General features: G+C 39.0%; 3 protein-coding genes across 4 annotated transcripts; all 3 read left to right on the forward strand.

The window, feature by feature from the left end:
• Positions 1-4,636: 4,636 nt before the first annotated feature.
• On the forward strand, positions 4,637-9,312 carry LOC146667611 (uncharacterized). Its single transcript, XM_085408792.1, has 9 exons — positions 4,637-4,749; positions 5,844-5,982; positions 6,097-6,189; positions 6,462-6,554; positions 6,646-6,685; positions 6,781-6,832; positions 8,177-8,306; positions 8,381-8,569; positions 8,890-9,312. Exons 1-9 carry the CDS (start codon positions 4,637-4,639, stop codon positions 9,310-9,312), a joined length of 1,272 nt encoding a protein of 423 aa, XP_085264918.1.
• A 1,746-nt stretch (positions 9,313-11,058) lies between these two features.
• LOC146667612 (apolipoprotein L6-like) lies at positions 11,059-14,939 on the forward strand. The gene is made up of 9 exons (XM_085408793.1): positions 11,059-11,067; positions 11,640-11,765; positions 11,882-11,974; positions 12,247-12,339; positions 12,431-12,470; positions 12,565-12,616; positions 13,771-13,900; positions 13,980-14,168; positions 14,517-14,939. The coding sequence occupies exons 1-9, from the start codon at positions 11,059-11,061 to the stop codon at positions 14,937-14,939; spliced, it is 1,155 nt and encodes a 384-aa protein (XP_085264919.1).
• A 1,778-nt stretch (positions 14,940-16,717) lies between these two features.
• Positions 16,718-21,533, forward strand: atf4a (activating transcription factor 4a). Of its 2 annotated transcripts, none has more exons than XM_085409273.1 (4): positions 16,718-16,883; positions 18,147-18,308; positions 18,564-18,872; positions 19,823-21,533. In XM_085409273.1, the coding sequence occupies exons 2-4, from the start codon at positions 18,260-18,262 to the stop codon at positions 20,785-20,787; spliced, it is 1,323 nt and encodes a 440-aa protein (XP_085265399.1). In that variant the 5' UTR covers positions 16,718-16,883; positions 18,147-18,259; the 3' UTR covers positions 20,788-21,533. The 2 variants fall into 2 exon arrangements, with proteins under 2 accessions (XP_085265399.1, XP_085265400.1); XM_085409274.1 differs by having other exon boundaries at positions 16,719-16,883; positions 19,826-21,533.
• The last annotated feature ends 358 nt before the right edge of the window (positions 21,534-21,891 follow it).

Raw genomic sequence — 21,891 nt, forward strand, 5'->3', positions numbered from 1 at the left:
CACCGAGAACACTCACGTTAACTTTTATCGAGTGGGAAAAAAGTTAGCTTGTATATATTATGCTAACATAGCTGTGTCACTAGCGGTCATGTAGCACAGCATTATATACCAGCTAGCCAAACTTCAGTAACCCTACAAACGTCACTGCTGTTTAGTTTTCTGTCTTCATTTATGTTGGAAGTGATAACAGAACTGTACGTTTTAATTTGTTTCCAAAGCCCCGCAGTCAGGACATGCTATATTGTATCTAGATAGAAGCTAGTGAGCTAACTTCCTGCTAACTTCTAACTCCGTTAAATATCATAAATTAGATTTTATTTATTCTTGTGTGGCAGCTATTTACTGACTTTAAGAAGTTATTTGAAATTATGTCATTTCATGAATAACAGTTATTTTCCATGAAAACTAAAAATGGTTAAAATCTCAATAAAAATTAACGAGAAATACATGCAATTTTGCAGTTTTTTGGCTCAACATGTCATTTTGAGGTTAGGGGTGCCATTGGGTCATGGTTAGGTTTTTGGGTAAGGGTTAGGGTTAGGCATTGATTTCTGATGGTTGGTTAAGAGGTAATATGTCAATTCAGTGTCCTCACTAAGATGTGAAAACGAACGTGTGTGTGTCTGTGTGAAGTTTTGATGTGAATCTGAAAAACACAATTTTGAAAACACTGGAAAGACCTGAAGACACTTTTTCCTTTTCTTTCTATGCAAACAAAAATTCCCACTGAGGCTTTTCAGTGTGAAATTTTGTTTGTATAGAAAATACCTGTGCCATTTGTCTCTGTTGCCATCTACTGGTGAACATCACCTTAACACTACATCAGGTGAGATTTTCACTCTGCACAGCAACACAAAACTCTTTTAACAACACAAACAAACAACAAAATTAATACATTTTAAAATGATGTAGACAGCTCAAGATAATGTTAATAAAGACTCAGTGAAAACTGAAGTTTATCTTAATCCTTAAAATATGCAGGGAATCACAGTTGCTTATGTCCAGCATCACTCTGTTATTATAAAATTTATCTAAAACGTGGCCAGTTTAATGTCTTAAACTGAAATCACATTAAAGTTTTGATCAACTATAATCCAGCTGATTTTTTACCCAAAAAGTTAGATGCGACATATAAAAAGTGGGCAGGACAAGGCTTAAAGGTATACTGTACATTTTATGATAAGGGAACTCTTAGGGACTTCCAGTCAATAAAAGATCAATGCCAGTTAAGCAATAGTGATTTTTTTAGGTTTCTCCAAATCCAGCATCATCTACATAACTTTATACCCAAGAGAATAGATCTTTTCTCTCTTCCTGTTCTGAATATATTTGTTAAGGCATACTATGCGGATCCTGGTCTCAAAGTGATTTCTAGACTGTACAAGTGTTTACAGGAAATTAAGAATATGAATACAATTTACATCAAACAGAAATGGGAAAGGGAAACAAATATGGTAATTTCAAATGACACTTGGTATCAGCAATGTGCTCCGTTATACGGCATTTTGAGTCTGGCTGTCTGAAAGACTAAATGGCTCGGTGTAAAAATTCCATCACTAAATGACATGAAGTTGTGTATCGGTTGTTTAAAATGGAAAAAATTACATTCTCTAACAGATTTCAATATGACACATTTGTTGAAATTTGGGACATATGGAAACATTATATTTAGTCAAGGCGTCCCGAACTTGTATGAACCTCCATATTCCAGTATCTTATATTTTTGAATTGTTATGTACATATGTTAACTAGTAGGTACATCCCTTGCTTTTTGTGTTTGTTTGTTTGTTTATTCTTGTTGTACATGTTGTGTTTTATGTTCCCTATTTTAAAAAATGTATATTTAACAAAAGGTTGACATACTGAAAAGTGACTTTCACACACTTTAGAATTGTGCCTGTACCTCTGTTTTTGCCTTATGTTTCAATAAATTGCTGCACATATTAAAAATAATAATAATTTAAAAAAAAAAAAAACTAAAACTGAGTCAGCACCAAAAAAACCTCGTATCTTTTAAGAATTTGTCCATAAACAGTAGCGTTGCTCTTGAAATACTGGGGCTAAATCCAGACCTGAAATCTATGGGATTTTCAGTCAATACAGTATACTATTATTGTATTTAATAGTAAAATTTATGTAAAATGTCAAACATTATATGCTACCTAAAGGTTGACGTCACAGAATGATACTGAAATAAACAATCAATGCAATTTGAGTTTGTTTGATGAAGCTCTGGTGATAGAGCTTGTGCCTTTATTGTGCCATAATGTCTCCTTTTAAACTGTCCTCTTGCTCGTCTTTAGGATGCTACCTTCTTCACCTTTCCTGTTCCTTTCACTAAACTGCTCACTCTTGTTCTCCCTGCTCTCACTTCCTGTTCTGTTTAATCAGCATGTGTCAAAGAAACTCCCCCCAAAACTATCAGTTTTTGATATGATTGATATATTTAACATGTTATTTATCAACTTATTTTATGCACTGAATCAATGAATTATTAAACAAATACCACACTGTAGAAAATCAAATTATTAATGCACTAAGCCAGCGGTCCCCAACCCCCGGGCCTCGGACCGGTACCGGTCCGTGAGTCGTTTGGTACCGGGCCGCGAGAGTTGAGGCTCGGGTGTGAAATGTATGGTTTTCGGGGTTTTTAGCGTTATTTTGTTATTGTTTTTATTGTTAACTCGGTTTTCCTGGGTCTTTTCACATGTGTTATGAATAAATCTTCTTTTTTTCGGTACCAGTACTAGTTTTATTTTGTTGTATTTATCCGCGACACCTTAAAGGCCGGTCCGGGAAAATATTGTGGCGCAAAAAAGGTCGGGGACCGCTGCACGAAGCAATTTCCTGCCACAACAGCTAAATGGTCCTCAAAGAAAATACTGAATGCCTGCACAGTACAGGCCAGTATTTAATGCAGCCACAGATCTACATCAGTCAGCATTCTGCTCTTTCCACCTCAGTCATGTCACTTTCTCATGTGAGTGACTTCTTCAGTCTCAGCTGGCTGCAGGTTTCCACAATCTCATAAACAGTACATTTGCACAATGACTGACACAAACAATGTGCTGTGAGGTCAGTTTCATGACCTTTAATATGCAAATTGTCATGACCATTGATCAATGGCCATTCGCAGAGAGTTGGGAAATGGCTGCAATCACAGCGTTGTAAGATGGTAAAAGATGCACCGTTAGGCTATCTGGCTAAGTGGATGGGACAACACAGAAGAGCTAACTCATCAGGCAGTTTATTTATGCCTACAGGCATGATGAAGACATGCTGGACAGGGAGGAGCGCTGGTTTGAGTGCAGAGTCAAAGAGGCCATTTACGTGAAAAGGGAAAGACCATCTCTGAATCGAGGAGGGGGCCTAAGGGAATCATAATGGGCATGGTTTTTTGTCTGACTGGTATTCTTGGTCTTCTTGAAGCTTTGTTTGATTTCATGAGGCTGTCTTGAACATGTCTACATGCCTAAATGCTTTGTATTGCGGACTCACAATTGGTTAATTTGATATTTGCATTATTGAGCAGTTGAACAGGTATACCTAATAAAGTGGCTGCTGAATGTATGTAATATGACTTTGCTGGACCATACAGTAGTCGGTGCTATGCTGTCAGGTTGTATATATTTTCTTTGTCTTGTTTCTGATCTGTATGTTTTCATGAGTATTATTTTGCTTTTCTCCATTTCAGCAATTTTCCACATAAATCCGTCACATGTAATTTTTCTGTCTGGATCCTTTTTACAGAGTTTTGCAGAAATCTTTGCAAAATCAGTAAGATTTTGTAAAGGTAAAGTAAAAAACAATTTAATGTCCAAGTCTTAAAAAGGTGGTGAAAGATTGTTACTCATCAATCACAGAGTTGAAGTGATTGACTGACTGACTGGCACATTTGACAAATGTGAAAAACGTTTTGATTATTGTCCTGTCTTTAGTACAGGTGCGTCTGTGTCGTAAAACTATTTTGAGAACTACATGAAGTGCAGTGAGAATAACAATCCTGCTGTGAACATCGTGCCTAATTGATTGAGACAACCTGTAAAGCCAGGGCGTGAATTACAGCGGATCCTGGCATGACATTAGCACTCTTCATTCTCATACCTGAGAAAAGGTTTGCAGTTTTTCTCAGTTGCTTTGGTGCAATTCTCACATCTGTAGCCGCTTTCTCAAAACAATGATCATTAGTGGGAAAGAGTGATGAGAAGAATGTTCCAGCTCTGAGATTTCCACCAAAGTCACTAAAAAACAACAAAACAAACTGTGTTGCAAATATGAAATTTTGTCTTACTGGTGCAACTGTATTACAGTAACATAAAAGACAGTTATCCTGCTTAACATACTTGAAAAGGCACACATAGAGACCTCTGTATAAGCAGTTACTAATGAGATTCCCCCTAGTGTATATCCCAGTTTAGAAAAACTTAATCAAAAGCGGAAGTTGTCTTTCTGTTCACAGAATAACATTTATGCGTTCAATTTCATTAGAAAAAGAAAAAAAGAATCTAAGTATTCTTTTAATATTTCTTGTGACGAGTGGCGGGTGTTGTTATGCTAAAAACATTTTCCAGTCCAACAACAGAAATGAATGAAAAACGGAGAATGAATACCATGACGTGACGTTTCAGTCACCGTCATGCCTAACCTGTTTGGATTGTGGGATGAGCATTCATTTAGTGGAGCAGCCAGCCAAAGTGCAGCATCCTGTAGTGACACAGAGACAAGAGACAACGTTACACAATGCCACAGGTAAGAAATTCAAATGGAATTTTAATGAAGTTCAGATGACTCAGAACAACTTTTACTCAAAATGCCATTCATATTGTTTTAGTCAAAATAGCCTACCTATCTGGAATTTGTTCCAAAATATTATTTGGCAGAATTATAAAATATTTTTTTAAAAATCAAGTTTTGGCAGTTAATTTGGTCATTTTGTGCTGAAGAATGAGGCTCTGTCCAGCTCTCAGTCTCCGCAAACCTCACAGTAAACTGTTATCTTTAGAATGGCTTTCTAGTATTTTCTATATCACCATGTTGCTGCAAGGCTTTTCAAATGTCAGTTTTTGTGCTTGCTTTGTAAACTGCAAACTTTATGCAACTCACCTTGAGTCACATAGTCAAGAAAAACATCGTCTTCACTGCTTAATACCAAGCATACGTAGGGAGGGGTCATTACAGTGTGAGCATGTAAATGTCTTAAATATGTTGCTTGTTTGTGCTTGTTTTTCATGTCTTTTTTTGGTGATTTCTTCTGAAACTTTATTTAGATGTTACATTTACGTTACATTGACATACATATATTCATATATACAAGCATCGTGCACTTGATTACGCTGAAGATGATTGGAGTCAATAATAAAGGAGTTATTAAGTAATAATGTAGTCAGAACAAATCATTGGAATTCCTATTGCATACAACTGCTTCCCATATTTACTGTATGGGTACCATCATTGCCAACATTATATTCCCTTAGAAATGCTTGTATGTTTGAATGCATCTTTAGTATGTCTTCAGTTTTGTTACTTTCTTAGTCAAAGGCTGACTTTGGAACAATGCCACTGATAGATAAACTGATAAACAGCCATTATCAAATTTTACTCGGAGCAAAAGTGAAACCAGTCAACAATTGGTGTGTCAGCTGCAGAGATGTCATCAGCCTTGTTTAGCGGACCTGAGATCTTGAGACAAATTCCACTGTAAAAATGTATAGATCACAAGATTTGACTCAACATTGTAATGTGAACATGCACTTATGGTCTCTAAGAATAGAGGGGGGGGGGGGGGGTAGTGAAACTGCAGATGCATTTTTTGATAAACTTACATAACTCTTTTTGTAACATAGTGGCACCACCTTCAATTATGTTCCTTCTTTTCTACAGCCAAAGCATCCCCTTCCCCTGCCAAGGAAACAAATCTCACTTCCAATCAGTCTTGATGAGCCAGAAAAAAGTGCTCCCCTGTCTCCCACGAAATCTGAAGAGGTTTGGGTTCAGTCGCCTACACTCTCAGAAGTTTAAGCAGTGGCTATATATAAACATGGTTGCATTCTATTGTTTTTAATTATTTGGTGAATTTTTTCTCTATTATAAACTCAGGACATCTGCTCGAGTCCACCACCAGTGTCACCAAAGAAGTGGACTGTTAAAAAGAGTCCAGAAGGAAATGGAGTTTTTGTGGAAAAAATAAAGGTACCGCTGGTCTATATCTAATGTTTTTTTTCTGTCCACATCTACTCACACAATGAATGCTTTTAATGTGTCACAGAAATGTAGTTTATCTGAAAGCAGTTGAATTGCAGCAGTACAAAGGTCAGACATGTGCATCCAAAGAATCTGAAACTGGTGTGTCTGATCAAACTCTCTGTCATGTGAGATAACATATGAAGTATGTGCACAGTTCAAACAGGATTACCATGTTCAAGGTTGATCTAATGAACATGGATTGTTTCTCTTTTTCTAAGATGCTGGATCAGTGTTTTAAGGATAAAGGTGAACTCCCTCTACTGCCTCCTAAACCCCATCGACTGCAGCTTGATGATGAAAATGAAGCCCTGGTAATTACTTAAAATAAACACAGCATTAAATTGATATCAAGTGATTGTTTTGTCATGTTGTAGTCACTTTAAATCATCTTTCTTTAATTAGGATGCTGAGAGTCTGTCAAACTTCTTTGAAGAGTCAACACGTGAGTAAAAAAAATCCAGCTTGAAAAGATTTCAATAGGATGTTGTTTTTTGTGGTATCCTGTTGTTGCTGAACTGTAGTGTCATTTGCTTCTAGCCTGGAAAACTCTGTCCAGTGAGCTCCAACTTGGTAGAGTACCAGAAAAAGTGTAAGTTTTTCCTCCATGCTTTTACATGTGGGAACAGTAGTTATAGTTAAAATGATTGTTTGTTGGCACTAAGTTTGTCTTTGGATTAATTTCATCTTCAATTCAATGCAGCTTAATTCAATTCAGTGACATGCAGACACACCACACAAATGTGAGCATCTTCCTCTCTTCAGACATCGTTGTACTTCAGTCTTTAACAAAGGGTGGACAGACTGACAGTACTGTCATGAACCTACTCGTGCACTCCTTTGGCTACAGCACTTCTTTTATACCATACAGCTGATTGGCTGATTGCATGTGTTTAAGTTCAGGCCTAACTTTAGTTCCCAGCCATTCACATAGCCTTTTTGCTTAAAGAACATCTTTGTATGCTACACTGGCTCTCGCTGCCCAAAGCTGAGGAGGAAAGCAGTTTTCAAGACCACAAAATTTCACAAAACATTTGGAAGAAAGAAAGAAAAAGAACAATGCAAGTGAAAGTGAAGGCATGCAGAGATGCCGGAAGGGGCTCGTTCTCTCTGACCTTTTTGTTCATGAACATACACAACTAGGGCAGGGCTGGCAACTCCCATATCTCTCATGATAATAATTAAATATGAATGCCTTTTTGTTATGCATTAGTTTCACTTTCTTAAATTAATTAAACAAGTTAAACAGGAATAAGTTCCATAAACATGGAAGGGCACAAAAGAACATTTTATTTTATTTGACATTGGTGACTAAGGCAAATAAAACAGTTTTTTGTGTGTGTGTTTTTATTTTTACTAAATGAGATTCATTAGAATGATGTGGCTAAAGACATCTGAGGTTAGTTGTTGATTTGAGCTGTTTGGAGGAGTCTTTCCTGTACTTTCATTACATGTCTCCTGCTTCAAATGATTAACGACACGCAGATTCACACTGATTTCAAATAGTGTCCTGAGTAAAAATAAATAAATAAATAGTGTCCTGAGTGCTGCTTTCCATCTGGTCCAAATACTTCTGTAGAGAAAAGAACCGAAACAAAAGCAGACTTTTAATACAAAACAACTCTTTATAGTTTGAAACACATAATTAAGAAAAGATATACTCACAGCAGGCAGTCATGACACACGTGTTTCACAAAATAATCTACCACAAACTAAATTAAAGAAGCAGCTCGTGAAGCAAATGAAGACTTACACTGTAAATTAAAGTGCAGTTTTCCAGTTATCCGTGATAAATGCAGTGCTTTTCCTAATTTAGGAAAAGTCAGAGAATCACCAAAGTTATTACAGTCTGTTATCATGAATAAGTGTGTTTAAAATGCAATTGGTTTTGTTGATATTAAAGGTGAATTAATAAAGTTTTTATAACACATTCTAGGGTCATAGAAGTTAAAGCCGAACATCTTCATAAAGCTTTCAATTCTTACATCTCGACGACATCTGGGTGTCAAGGCGGGCTGAAAGACAAAATAGACGAGCTTGGCTCCATCGCTGACAACTTGGATAAGGTGGTGTGGATATATTTATGGATATATGTACATCTGTGTCCATAGGTTCCCTTTTTAATCATTTTCTTTTTCAGGTTTCAAAGGGGACAAAAATCGCTGGCATCACAGGAGGCGCTACAACTGTAGCAGGAGGTGTGGCAGCAGCTGCTGGGGTGATCCTGTCCCCGTTCACGCTGGGAGCCTCGCTGGCACTAACTGCTGTCGGGGTCGGCGTGGCTGCAGCCGGCGGTGTTACTGGTGCATCAGCAGCCATCGCAAATAAGGTGATGGTCTTTAAGGCACTGGGTTAAAACATCTTTGTTCATGGTTTTTGTAGGTTGATAGGTTTTCCTAAATTTTTAAGAGAAAATACATTTTTCAAATCTATTCTGACTCACTTTTGTTTTTGTTTTTTTGTTAATTTGGAGGTCCAGGACTTCAATCTAAAATGCTGAATGTCTTCTTTTACAATATAAAGTCTCTCAAGATCAAAAGCCCTGTTTTCATGTTATCACAATTTTTAAAAAGGGTACTAACTGGAAACTACCCACACTAGTTATCTGAATTTCTGGTATTGAACTGATTGTGAAGCATGTTTTTCCAGGTGAACTGCAACCAGGACCAGAAGAAAATTGAAAAGGTCTTTACCGACTACGAGTCCCTCAGTAAGGGCATTCAGGAGAAACTTGCTTATGTCATTGAGGGCATAGAGCAGCTGAGGCAGCATGGTGTCATCATGCTCGAGAGGACCAAGGTGAAGTCAGAGAGGGCCTCCAAGTTGTTGGAGTTCTTTGGTCTAGGAGGGCCATGTGCCAAGGTCTTGGAGGCAAACTCCAAGCCATCTGGGATGATAGAAGGCTTCGCCCTCGGCATGGATATGTACTTCACCAAAGGAAAAGATGGAACCAAGGTGAAGAAGGGCTTTGAGTCAAAGTTGGCAAAGAAACTCCGCTCCTTGGCGGTGGATCTCCAGGAACGACTGGATGAGTCCATCAAAATCAAAGAACTGTTTGAAAAGTATTGTTAGGAGGGTATTTTTCTCCACTTGAATATCTTTTGTTTTGGGGTTGTCTTTTAATGTTAATTTTCAGCTGTTATTAAAGTTTATTGCTCAATATAGATATTACCTCTTTGGCAACAGGTTTGAAAACAGAACAAAACTTTTAGTGCAACTTTAGGAATTGTAACTTCAAGCAGTTTCTTTTAAATGGCATGTGGTTATTAATGCTGTATAAAACTGAGATTGTGTTAACCTCCCTTACTTTAGCCAATTTTTCCTGTTAAGATCATTTCTACAACTAATCTAATCAGATTTTGTCGATTCACACCTTAAGCTAGGTGTTAAACAGAATGCCATGACATTTTTAAAAATGACTTCTAAATAAACTACTTAAAGACCGACACTATCCACCAGGGGGCAGTGTAATTCTTTTTTCTGTTTTTTATTTCACCTGATACTGAGTACAGTTTTAAAATACATAGACTTTTGTCATTCCTAGCTTGACTTTATATGTCATGAGTGGTTGTTAACCGTAAGCTTAAAATGAAACATTTTAAATGTTACTTCTCCATAAACCTACTCAGGCCCCAGACCTGACTGTGTGTCATACAAACCATATGACAATTACAGAATGCAGTCAAACTTTTTCTCAGTGTTTATTCAAATAGTTCTGCCTATCATTCAACCTATTTATGCTATAAACCTTTTTACATTTTCACACTATCATAAGGTGTGGACACCTTGGGTTGTGAAAAAAAATTTGAATGACCTAAAAAAAAAAAATTAGGGTTTGGGTCCAAATTAATGTGTGGCTTCAAGTGTGGTCTTCTGCTGCTGTAGCCGAAATGCTTCAAGGTAAGATTTGTTGTGCTCTTCTGCATGGTTTTTTTTATAATCGCTGGTTATTTGTGTTACTGTTGCTTTCCTATCAGCTCTGGTGATTCTTCTCTGGTCTCTGACATCAACAAGGCATTTTCACCCTGAGAACTGCTGCTCTCTGGATATTTCTCTTTTTTTGGACCAGTAGTTTTTGACACACTCAGACCAAAAACCATGCCTATTATACCTTACTTCTTGATGCTCTGTTTGAACTTCATGAGGCTGTCTTGGACATGTCTATATGCCTGAATGATTTGAATTACTGACTCATGATTGGTTAATTTGGTATTTGCATTATTGAGCAGCTGAACAGGTATACCTAATAAAGTGGCTGCTGAATGTATGTAGTGTGACTTACAGTAGTTGGTGCTATGCTCTCAGGTTGTATATATTTTCTTTGTCTGTTTTCTGATCTGTATGTTTTCACGAGTATTATTTTGCTTTTCTCCATTTCAGCAATTTTTCACATAAATCCATCACATGTAATTTTTCTGTCTGGATCCTTTTTACTCTGCATTATTCCTGCATTTTTTGCAGAAACCTTTGCAAAGTCAGTAAGGTTTTGATAAAAGTAAAAAACAATTTCATGTCTAAGTCTTTAAAAGGTGGTGAAAGAAAATTGTTATTTATTCATCACAGTATTCCTAAAGTGTTCCTTTAAATGATTTCCTTTAATATTTCTTGCGACAAGTGGCAGGTGTTGTTATCCTAAAAACAACATTTTCCAGTCCAACAACAGAATGAATGAAAAAAGGTGAATGGATACCATGCCGTGACGTTTCAGTCACAGTCATGCAATCTGTTTGGTTTGTGTGATGAGCATTCATTTAGTGGATCAACCAGCCAAAGTGCAGCATCCTGTAGTTACACAGAGACAGCAGGCACTGTTACACAATGCCACAGGTAAGAAATTTAAATAGAATTTTATTTAAGTTCAGACGACAACAACTTTTACTCAAACTGCCATGCATATTGTTTTGGTCAAAATATCCTACCTATCTGGAATTTGTTCCAACATATTTCAAAAGAACTGCAAAGGTTTTGTTGCCAGAATCATTAAAAATTTTGAATTAGATTAGATTTGCACACAAAGCAAAAGTGAAATCAGTCCACAATGGGCGTGTTAGCTGCAGAGATGTAAGCAGCCTTGTTTGGCGGGCTTGACCAGGTAGATTAACAGTTTGGTTGTCTGGAATTTCAGCTCTGTAAGCTGACTCTGAATTGAAATATAATGTGTTCAGATTTGTAGTTCCTTAGAAATCTTGAGGCAAATTTCACTGTAAAAATGTATAGATCACTAGATTTGACTCAATGTTGTATCATGAACATGCCTCATGGTCTCTAAAAGTAGGTTCAGGGAGGGGGCCATTGAAATTGTAGACCACAGTTCTACTTTGATAAACTTATTCTGTGTTACATAACTATCTTTGTCACATTGTGGCAGCACCTTCAATTATGCTCCCTCTTTTCTCCAGCCAAAGCTTCCGACTCCCTCGCCACGTCCGACTCCCCTGCCAAGAAAACAAATCTTCCTTCAAATGAGTTCTAAGACTGATGAGCCAGAAAAAAGTGCTCCCCTGTCTCCCACGAAATCTGGAGAGGTTTGGGTTCAGTCGCCTACACTCTCAGAAGTTTAAGCAGTGGCTATATATAAACATATGGTTGCATTCTATTGTTTTTAATTATTTGGTGAATTTTTTCTCTATTATAAACTCAGGACATCTGCTCGAGTCCACCACCAGTGGCACCAAAGAAGTGGACTGTTAGAAAGAGTTCAACAGGAAATGAAGTTTTTGTGGAAAAAATAAAGGTACCGCTGGTCTATATCTAATGTTTTTTTTCTGTCCACATCTACTCACACAATGAATGCTTTTAATGTGTCACAGAAATGTAGTTTATCTGAAAGCAGTTGAATTGCAGCAGTACAAAGGTCAGACATGTGCATCCAAAGAATCTGAAACTGGTGTGTCTGATCAAACTCTCTGTCATGTGAGATAACATATGAAGTATGTGCACAGTTCAAACAGGATTACCATGTTCAAGGTTGATCTAATAAACATGGATTGTTTCTCTTTTTTTAAGATGCTGGATCAGTGTTTTAAGGATAAAGATGAACCCCCTCCGCTGCCTCCTAAACCCCATCGACTGCAGCTTGATGATGAAAATGAAGCCCTGGTAATTACTTAAAATAAACACAGCATTAAATTGATATCAAGTGATTGTTTTGTCATGTTGTAGTCACTTTAAATCATCTTTCTTTAATTAGGATGCTGAGAGTCTGTCAAACTCCTACAAAGAGTCAACACGTGAGTAAAAATATCCAGCTTGAAAAGATTTCAATTGGATGTTGTTTTTTGTGGTATCCTGTTGTTGCTGAACTGTAGTGTCATTTGCTTCTAGCCTGGAAAACTCTGTCCAGTGAGCTCCAACTTAGAGGAGTGCCAGAAAAAGTGTAAGTTTTTCCTCCATGCTTTTACATGTGGGAACAGTAGTTATAGTTAAAATGATTGTTTGTTGGCACTAAGTTTGTCTTTGGATTAATTTCATCTTCACTTCAATGCAGCTTAATTCAATTCCATGATAAGCAGACACACCACACAAATGTGAGCATCTTCCTCTCTTCAGACATCATTGTACTTCAGTCTTTAACAAAGGGTGGACAGACTGACAGTACTGTCATGAACCTACTCGTGCACTCCTTTGGCTACAGCACTTCTTTTATACCATACAGCTGATTGGCTGATTGCATGTGTTTAAGTTCAGGCCTAACTTTAGTTCCCAGCCATTCACATAGCCTTTTTTCATAAAGAATGTCTTTAAGAAAAAAGGCTGTGCTCGCAACTCTCATACCTCTAATCTAGTTACATATGAATACATTATTGTTAAGCACTAGTTTCACTTTCTAAAAGTAAGTTAAACAAGCTAAACAGGAATAAGTTCCATAAACATGGACAAAGAACATTTTATTTTCCTTAGCAACCAAACATTAGATGTTCAGAGTTGTTGTTTTTTTAAGTATTTATTTTTACTAAATGAGATTCATCAGAATAGTGCGGCTAAACACATCTGAGGTTAGTTGTCGATTTGAGCTGTTTGGAGGAGTCTTTCCTGTACTTTCATTACATGCCTCCTGCTTCAAATGATTAACGACACGCAGATTGACACTGATTTTTTTTTAGACATTGTCAAATAGTGTCCTGAGTGCTGCTTTCCATCTGGTCCAAATACTTCTGTAGAGAAAAGAACCAAAACAAAAGCAGACTTTTAATACAAAACAACTCTTAATAGTATGAAACACGTAAAACTAAGTGCTTAAGAAAAGATATACTTACAGCAGGCAGTCATGACACACGTGCTTCACCAAATAATCTGCCATGAACAAAAGAAGCAGCTCGTGAAGCAAATGAAGACTTACACTGTAAATTAAAGTGCAGTTTTCCAGTTATCCGTGATAAATGCAGTGCTTTTCCTGCTTTAGGAAAAGTCAGAGAATCACCAAAGTTATTACAGTCTGTTATCTGCGGATCATGAATAAGTGTGTTTAAAATGCAAATGGTTTTGTTGATATTAAAGGTGAATTAATAAAGTTTTTATAACACATTCTAGGGTCATAGAAGTTAAAGCCGAACATCTTCATAAAGCTTTCAATTCTTACATCTCGACGACATCTGGGTGTCAAGGCGGGCTGAAAGAAAAAATAGACGAGCTTGGCTCCATCGCTGACAACTTGGATAAGGTAAGAAGGTGTGGATATATTTATGGATATATGTATATCTGTGTCCATAGGTTCCCTTTTTAATCATTTTCTTTTTCAGGTTTCAAAGGGGACAAAAATCGCTGGCATCACAGGAGGCGCTACAACTGTAGCAGGAGGTGTGGCAGCAGCTGCTGGGGTGATCCTGTCCCCGTTCACGCTGGGAGCCTCGCTGGCACTAACTGCTGTCGGGGTCGGCGTGGCTGCAGCCGGCGGTGTTACTGGTGCATCAGCAGCCATCGCAAATAAGGTGACGGTCTTTAAGGCACTGGCTTGATTAAATTCTGCTGTTAAAAACAATCACAGCTTTTCTTTATCACTTTCACACTCCAGTGATGCATCTGAGTTTTTGGGCTTCAGTGTCTTGGCCGAGAACACTTCTCCCCACTGTCTAAGTGTTTGCTGTCATAGGGGACCGTTGGAGGTCCAGGACTTCAATCTAAAATGCTGAATGTCTTCTTTTACAATATAAAGTCTCTCAAGATCAAAAGCCCTGTTTTTATGTTATCACAATAAATAAAGGGTACTAACTGGAAACTACCCACACTAGTAATCTGAATTTCTGGTATTGAACTGATTGTGAAGCATGTTTTTCCAGGTGAAATGCAACCAGGACCAGAAGAAAATTGAGAAGATCTTTACCAACTACGAGTCCCTCAGTAAGTGCATTCAGGAGAAATTGTTTTATGTTAATGAGGGCATAGAGCAGCTGAGGCAGCATGGTGTGTTCACGCTTGAGAACACAAAGGTGAAGTCAGAGAGGGCCTCCAAGGTGCTGGAGTTCTGTGGTCAAGGAGGTGCATGTGCCACGGCCTTGGAGGCAAACTCTAAGGCGTCTGGGATGATAGAAGGCTTCGCCCTCGGCATGGATATGTACTTCACCAAAGGAAAAGATGGAACCAAGGTGAAGAAGGGCTTTGAGTCAAAGTTGGCAAAGAAACTCCGCTCCTTGATGATGGATCTCCAGAAAGGACTGGATGAGTTCATCAAAATCAAAGAACTGTTTGAAAAGTATTGTTAGGAGGGTATTTTTCTCCACTTGAATATCTTTTGTTTTGGGGTTGTCTTTTAATGTTAATTTTCAGTTTTTACAAACGTTTATTGATCGGTGTATATATATTACTTCTTTGGCAACAGGTTTGAAAACAGAACAAAGCTTTTGGTGCAACTTTAGGAATTGTAACTTCAAGCAGTTTCTTTTAAATGGCATGTGGTTATTAATGCTGTATAAAACTGAGATTGTGTTAACCTCCCTTACTTTAGCTGTTTTTTCTTTCAAGATAATCTAACAGCTTAAGCTACGTGTTAAACTGAATCCAATGACATTTTTAAAATAAGACTAATAAATAAAGACTGACGCCATCCACCAGGGGCAGTGTAGTCCTTCTTTTAAAACATTTCAGCTGATGCTGAGTACACATTTTGAAAATACGTAAACTTTTGACATTCCTAGCTTGACTTTATATGTGGTATAGTTTTACGTATAACATTTAAAAACAATTTACACACAAATGTGAGTGGTTGTTAACTGAAAGCTTAAAATGAAACATTTTGAATGTTCTCCATAAACCTACTCAGGTACCAGACCGGACTGTGGGTCATACAGACCGTATTACAATTACAGAAATGTAGTCAAACTATATCTCAGTGAGATTAAAACGACTACAAAAAACATAGCAAGAGACACTGGTTTTGGAGAAGCACAAACCAGACCCAGGTGTACTTTCAGAGTCACTGTCCTGCAGCTTGAATCTTTCAGTACTGTCTGCAGAACAAGTTTGATGTTTCCACCCCTATTTCAACTTTGGATGGAGTTTTGTTTTTGTTTTTTTTAATCTATGTTTGCTTTATTGTCATTACTTGCTTATTACACTATGACTGGCTCTAACAAGTGTATCTACAAACAATGCTGAAGATTTCATTCAGATGCCAATTTTGGGTTTTAGGGGGCTGCTCTAATATTTGGCTTCAACACCATCTTTATCTTCGGTTTGAAAAAAGGAACAGTGCACTTGAGTGACAATCAGCCTTTTATTTACCTCGCTGACTACTTTGACAGTCATTAAATGACTTCCCCATCTAAAATAATATCTTCCCTTTACAAAACCATCCCAACCACATGAAACCTTCATGTAGGGTGAAAAAAATAATTATGATGAAATGTATGAAGTGAGACTCCTCGCTCTGCAGTCTGCACAGTCTTGTTCAGTCCAAATAATAGTTACCAGGCTTGTTTGACCAGAGGCTGCTCAAAATGACAAGGGTGTGACCCTACATGTGTTAGACATAAGCAGTGAATCATGTCCGTCTGTATGTGAATAAAATATAAAATGGGACACGTTGTGATCTAAATTAACTGTCGGCCAGTTAAAACAATAGACATCTTCGCTCCAGTACAATGAATATTATTGCAAAAATGCGATTTGGATGGGTTTTTTTTACAAACAGTAAAACAGCTAAAGGCCCATAAAATACTCAATACTCAATGTTTACATCCTGGATTTGACCTATATTTTACGTCACAGCAGCCTGTGGATCTACTTTGTCCGTTGTAAAAGCTATGATTCATCCAACCAGTTATAAACATGAGTCAGGCGGAGGGATCGCACTCACAAAAAAGGCTCGTTTGTTTAACTTAACCAGCATAGTCGAGTGGCCACGCTTTTGTTGACGTTATAAATACTGTTGTGAAGACCTCCCACTCGCGCTGCTGGTTTCACAGTGAACAAACGCCCTCGCGCTTGGTGCGGAGTGATATACGCAGTAGTACTTCGTTCCTATATAATCCCCACGCGACAGCTCTACCTGCTCTTCGTTCCTACAGCTCCTAAAGTAAACACACTTTGCGCATAGTAGCTTTAGCGGGCCAAAATGGCAGTGTAGAGGCGTGCGGCAGCTAATCTTGCAGCGGCAACAAACCGGCAGTGCAACGGCTAAGTGCACTGGCTTTTTCTGGCAAAATGGCGTAAGTAATTTTTTTTTATGTTTGCAGTCTTCTAAAGAGAAAAAAAATATAGCCACTTCCTGTAGTAACTAACCTGTCAACTAGAATGTGTTACTGGCTATTAAACTTGTTGATCAAGGCTATTTGTTTTTGTAAAAAAAAACCAAAACTTTAAGTGTGTTGATTCCTAGTTCCTTGTTTGGAGCTAAGGTATCAAATTACAGTATACCAGCTGAAGTAGACCGAGCCGGCCCCTTACGTTGTGTTGTGAATCATGCTAACGAGCCGTCGTTTGGGCACGGAAAACATTTCAGACGTCTCATTTGAAGTTGTAATTTTTTTCCATGGCTGCGACACTGTTGTCAGTGTGATACTATAAACATTTTTAGTGTTTTGTAAACGTTTCATATTGGCAACGTGGCGTCCAAAATGGCGCGCGCTGTGCTCGTTCCCCGCCTCGCGCAGATGGCTCTGTTGTGAAAATGGCGGTTTGCCCTCCCACATCTCCGCCGTGACTCATAGGCGTGGGTGGAGTTACCAGCCAATGCATGACCAAATTAGGCAAAGTTATCCCCCGGTGTAGGGCGGAGTTTCCCACCAATACAGCTTTGACGCTTAAGGGGAACGGATTAGCCAAAATTAGATACACCCCCCCCCCCCGCCCATAACGGGGATGTCAACTCCTCTAATGACCCTAGTACAGGGGTGTCAAACTCAAATTCACAGTGGGCCAAATTCAAAACTGGAACAAGGTCGCGGGCTAACATTAATATTTATTGGAAAAAAAATCTTCCTCCAGATTTAAGAATGAATCTCTTCTTATGGACTCAAAAAAAACTGAATATGGAACAAGCAAAGCTTAATACTAAACAATATATATATTAGCTGTATAATACCAGTAGGCCAGCTCTAATAATAATTTGGTATGGCTTCACGGGCCAAATGTAATTAGGCTGCGGGCCAAATTTAGCCCGCGGCCCAGAGTTTGACACCTATGCCCTAGTACATACCACCAAAGAAGCCTACATTGTCTGCACAATGTTGTCAGTCAACAATATGCTTGTTTCAGGAAGTACACCTGCTCTGGGGAAACTTTGCATTTACAAATAAACTTGGCCCTGCCGAACATTGAATTTTCATAAAGTTTGAATATATCGTTTCACAACTTCCTGCAATAAAATGTGTCACTTCATTTTAGTTTCCATGAGAATCAAGACTTACATTTGCTTATATTCCTTATTTTTCTCCCATTAACATGATTTCTGTTTTCTCCCCTCCAACCAGGTCTCTCCCGGCAACCACCTTCAGCTTTGCTGCCGCCGACAGCATACCTGGACCTCTCGACTCACCTTTGTTCTTGTACACCTTTTCACGGCTACCACTGACCAGCAGCAGCCATGACCCTCTCCCAGCTAGCCCTGGAGGACGTGGAGGCCCTGTACTTAGGTGTGTGTTGTGATGATACATATTGCCAGAGCACTAGTACAAACACTGCTGAATGTGCTGCTTTGTTTGCATAACATTTGGTAATAATAATACCATTCCCAACAATTCTAAAGCCAATGAAGTACAGTTCCATATGGTCAGCATGGAATTATCTGTAGATGGGTTAGATGTTTTAGTGAGTTATTGGATGAATGACAGATTGTATGTATTGGATGCCCAAAATTAGAAATTGACGCGCTGATCTTTTGTTCTCAGGGCCCTCCTTTCTGATGGCTGACCCCATGGGGCCCCTTCTGGACCAAGATGAAGAAGAAGCTCTTTCTCCCTCCTCCCTAGAGGGGAAGGCGCCAGCTTCGCCCTCCCTTTCTTTGTCCACTTATCCATCCTCCTCGTCCCCTTATCAGACTATGTCTTTCTCCCCGCTGTCTTTGTCCTCCCCATCTCCTTCTCCCACCCATTGTTCCTCGTTCCTGGGAACCAAGGCCGGAGCGGACTCGCTGTCCCTCTCTTGGCTGGGTGCCGGCGACCTGCTCGACGCCCATGTTGGAGCAGATGATGGTAAAGGTGAGCGTGCTTTAAAATACATGTTTAATGAGCAGGGGGCAAGTCCTAAATTTTAAAAATTATTTTTCAAAAGGAAATAATTTGACTACTTGTTGAGCTGATTAGAAACCAAATAAAAGAAATGATGGGAGATTACTAATTGGAGTATGTTTAGGACCAAACTACATCTTCCACTCTTATTAGACTGTGAAGTTGGGAGTATTTCTTGTGCTGTGAGTATTTCAGAGGAGAGGCCCGCTGGCAGTTAAGTATTTGAGGTTTGCTTGCAGGCTGAGACCTGACGTTAAGACCGTGGATGAGAAACCTCGATGTTTGTAGGGCAACAAACATTTATTGGTTTGTGAGTGGCGGGTGTGGCTCACAGTTGTGCTGTAATGACCGGCTCAATCTGGTTTTGTTAGACGTCATTGTGAAATGACACATTTAGCCCTTTGTTCTTCCTGACATCAGTTAAAGGTGTAAAAGTCCTTGTTTTATGGATTTAGTCTCACTTGAGTATTTGTGAGACGAGGGAGAGATCAAATTTACGCCTGAGGTCATGTGTTGAATACGGTTGGATCACAACATTTCAAGAAAATTTGATGTATAAAAAAATAAACACTGTATGTTTTGTTGATGCTTGCAGCCAGCAGCTCTCATAATATTTTGGGATATTGTATCTTGGGTCAATATTTTAAACAGCAGCTTTCACCGTGTAACCACATCAGTAATTTACATCCGCCCATTGTTTTTTCTGTCATATGTAGTAACGGGACTATAACCCACATAGTGTTGATATTGTCATACGGCTTTTTTATAGGTTGTAAAAATTGATCCAGTACAATTCACAACCCTGGTATTTAACAAATAAGTAGCTTTATGGAGTATGGCATGGAAATGATTCACTGTAAGATTAATGATCCAAATCTCTGAACTGTTTATTGCGAGTATTAATGAATAATATTTGTCAGCAGATGATGCTTTTGCCGGCATGGACTGGATGTCAGAGAAAATCGACCTGAGTGAATTTGACCTGGAGTCTTTCATTGGATCCTGCTCCTCTGATGAGTCTCCCAGCTCCCCTGAAGATCTCCTGGCTTCCCTGGACTCCTCCATGGATTTGGATCTAGATCCCTTTAACACAAACATCCCCGTCCCACACAGCAGCCTTGAGCTGAGTTTGCCTCTGCCCGACATTCCCAGTCCCCCTCTGGAGCTCCCTCTCCCTGTGGCAGCTGAGGCCAAGAAGATGGATGTTGCTCCTGCTCATGAGGTTAAATCTGAACCTCCATCTCCCCCATCTCCAGTCTACACATTGGAGCTGGGAAGCGAAGTAGATGTCCTAGATGCTGACAAGCAGACCACATCCCTCACAATCATCCCAGACCCCAGTGGAAGCGTTCAGTCGACCCCCATTGTTCTCTCCATCCCCACCTCTGGTCACTTTGTGGTGGTTCTCTCAAACAAAGAAGAGCCCTCCCTCGTATCTCTCCCCGATCAAGCTGTTAAAACCTCTCCACCAAGCGAATGCGACAGTGACTCTGGCTTTGAGTCAGCCATTGGTTCTCCGGTGCGCCTTCCTTCTCCTCTTCCTACCCCGCCCCCTGCAGCTGGTTCCTCTAGGACCAAACCCTACTCCAAATCTGAAGCTTCCACCTCTCCCAAGACCTCAAAGGTCAAATCAGTGTCTGGTGCTCCCAGAGGGGTGGAGAAGAAGCTCAAGAAAATGGAACAGAACAAGACAGCAGCCACACGTTATCGGCAGAAGAAAAGGGTTGAACAGGAGGAGCTGCACAAAGAGTGCGAAGAGCTGGAGAAGAAGAACCACGAGCTGGCGGAAAAAGCAGAGTCCATCAGCCGAGAGATCCAGTACCTCAAGGACCTGATGGAAGAGGTTCGAAAGCACCGCCGTGTAAAGACCAACTCAGTGGCTTAAAAAGAAAGTAGTGAGAGAGTGGTGTTCCTGCTTCAGTGATCACATGCTTAAAGGGAATCCAAACTAGTAATTGAAGAAAATTGTAAAAGAGCTGCGCGTGAAACCTGCCACTTGGTGGAAAAGAATGAATAGCCAGATAAAAAGTCAAACTCGTATAGAAGTTATAGTAGTGTAGATTAGGGGGCTGGGAGTTTGTGAGGTGAAGCATCTGTACATGCTTGTCTCTCAGTCCCCTGTCTTATTCCTGGTACAAAAAACAGGGTGTAAGTTTGTCTTTGTAGACTAGGCATGCAAAGCACGAGTCACCGTAGCTCCTGGTATTGTTGTAGACCTGTAACTCATTGACTGAGATCTCCTTGCTCCAGCACCACTTCATCACCAGACGTCGAATGGGCTTAAATACATTTAGTCAGAAAAATTAAACACCACTTCTACCCCGTTCCTACTACCTTCTAACCCCATGCAACCCTATTTTGACCTTCTTCTTAACATCTTGACTTCCAGTAAGGGGCCTCAGCCTACTTATGAATCCGTGATATTACACTCGACTCTTATGTATATATTTTCTCATTTGCTTGCAGATTGTGGGTATTTTTCCCCTTTTTTTTCTCTTTTTTTTTTTTTAATTATTATTTAATGCTGGATAAAATCTTATCACATCTTTGGTAGCTCTGTCTCCTAGCACTGGTGTTTGGCTTGTAAAAAATGCTTTGCTGGTCTTTTTTTCTATTAAATATCTATCAGTACTCCAGTGATGATCTGTCTTTTTTTTTAATTTTATTTAGAGTACATTTGATAGTTAAGTCTGTCAGGCTTTTCTGGAAAATTGATACGACAGACTGTAAAACACACATTGGGTAGATAAAAACGAGATTTTTAAGATGAACCAGTTTCAGTGACAAAAATAAAATCTTAACACAGATCCTTTGATATATTTATGTTTATAAAAATGCTGAGTCATTTGCAGAAGGCAATGAGAAGATGAAAAATTAGTCGTGTAAGGATCGATTACTAAGCCAGAGACTAGGACTTGAACTTATAACTCAAGGTTATGAAAGTGAATGTTGTTATTAATAAAAATGGTGCCTTGTATTGGGAAAAGTT

Source organism: Rhamphochromis longiceps, linkage group LG6 (genome assembly GCF_057381845.1).
Source record: "Rhamphochromis longiceps isolate RC_006_pf linkage group LG6, R_longiceps_female_GT1.1, whole genome shotgun sequence".
In the NCBI taxonomy this organism is placed as follows: domain Eukaryota; kingdom Metazoa; phylum Chordata; class Actinopteri; order Cichliformes; family Cichlidae; genus Rhamphochromis; species Rhamphochromis longiceps.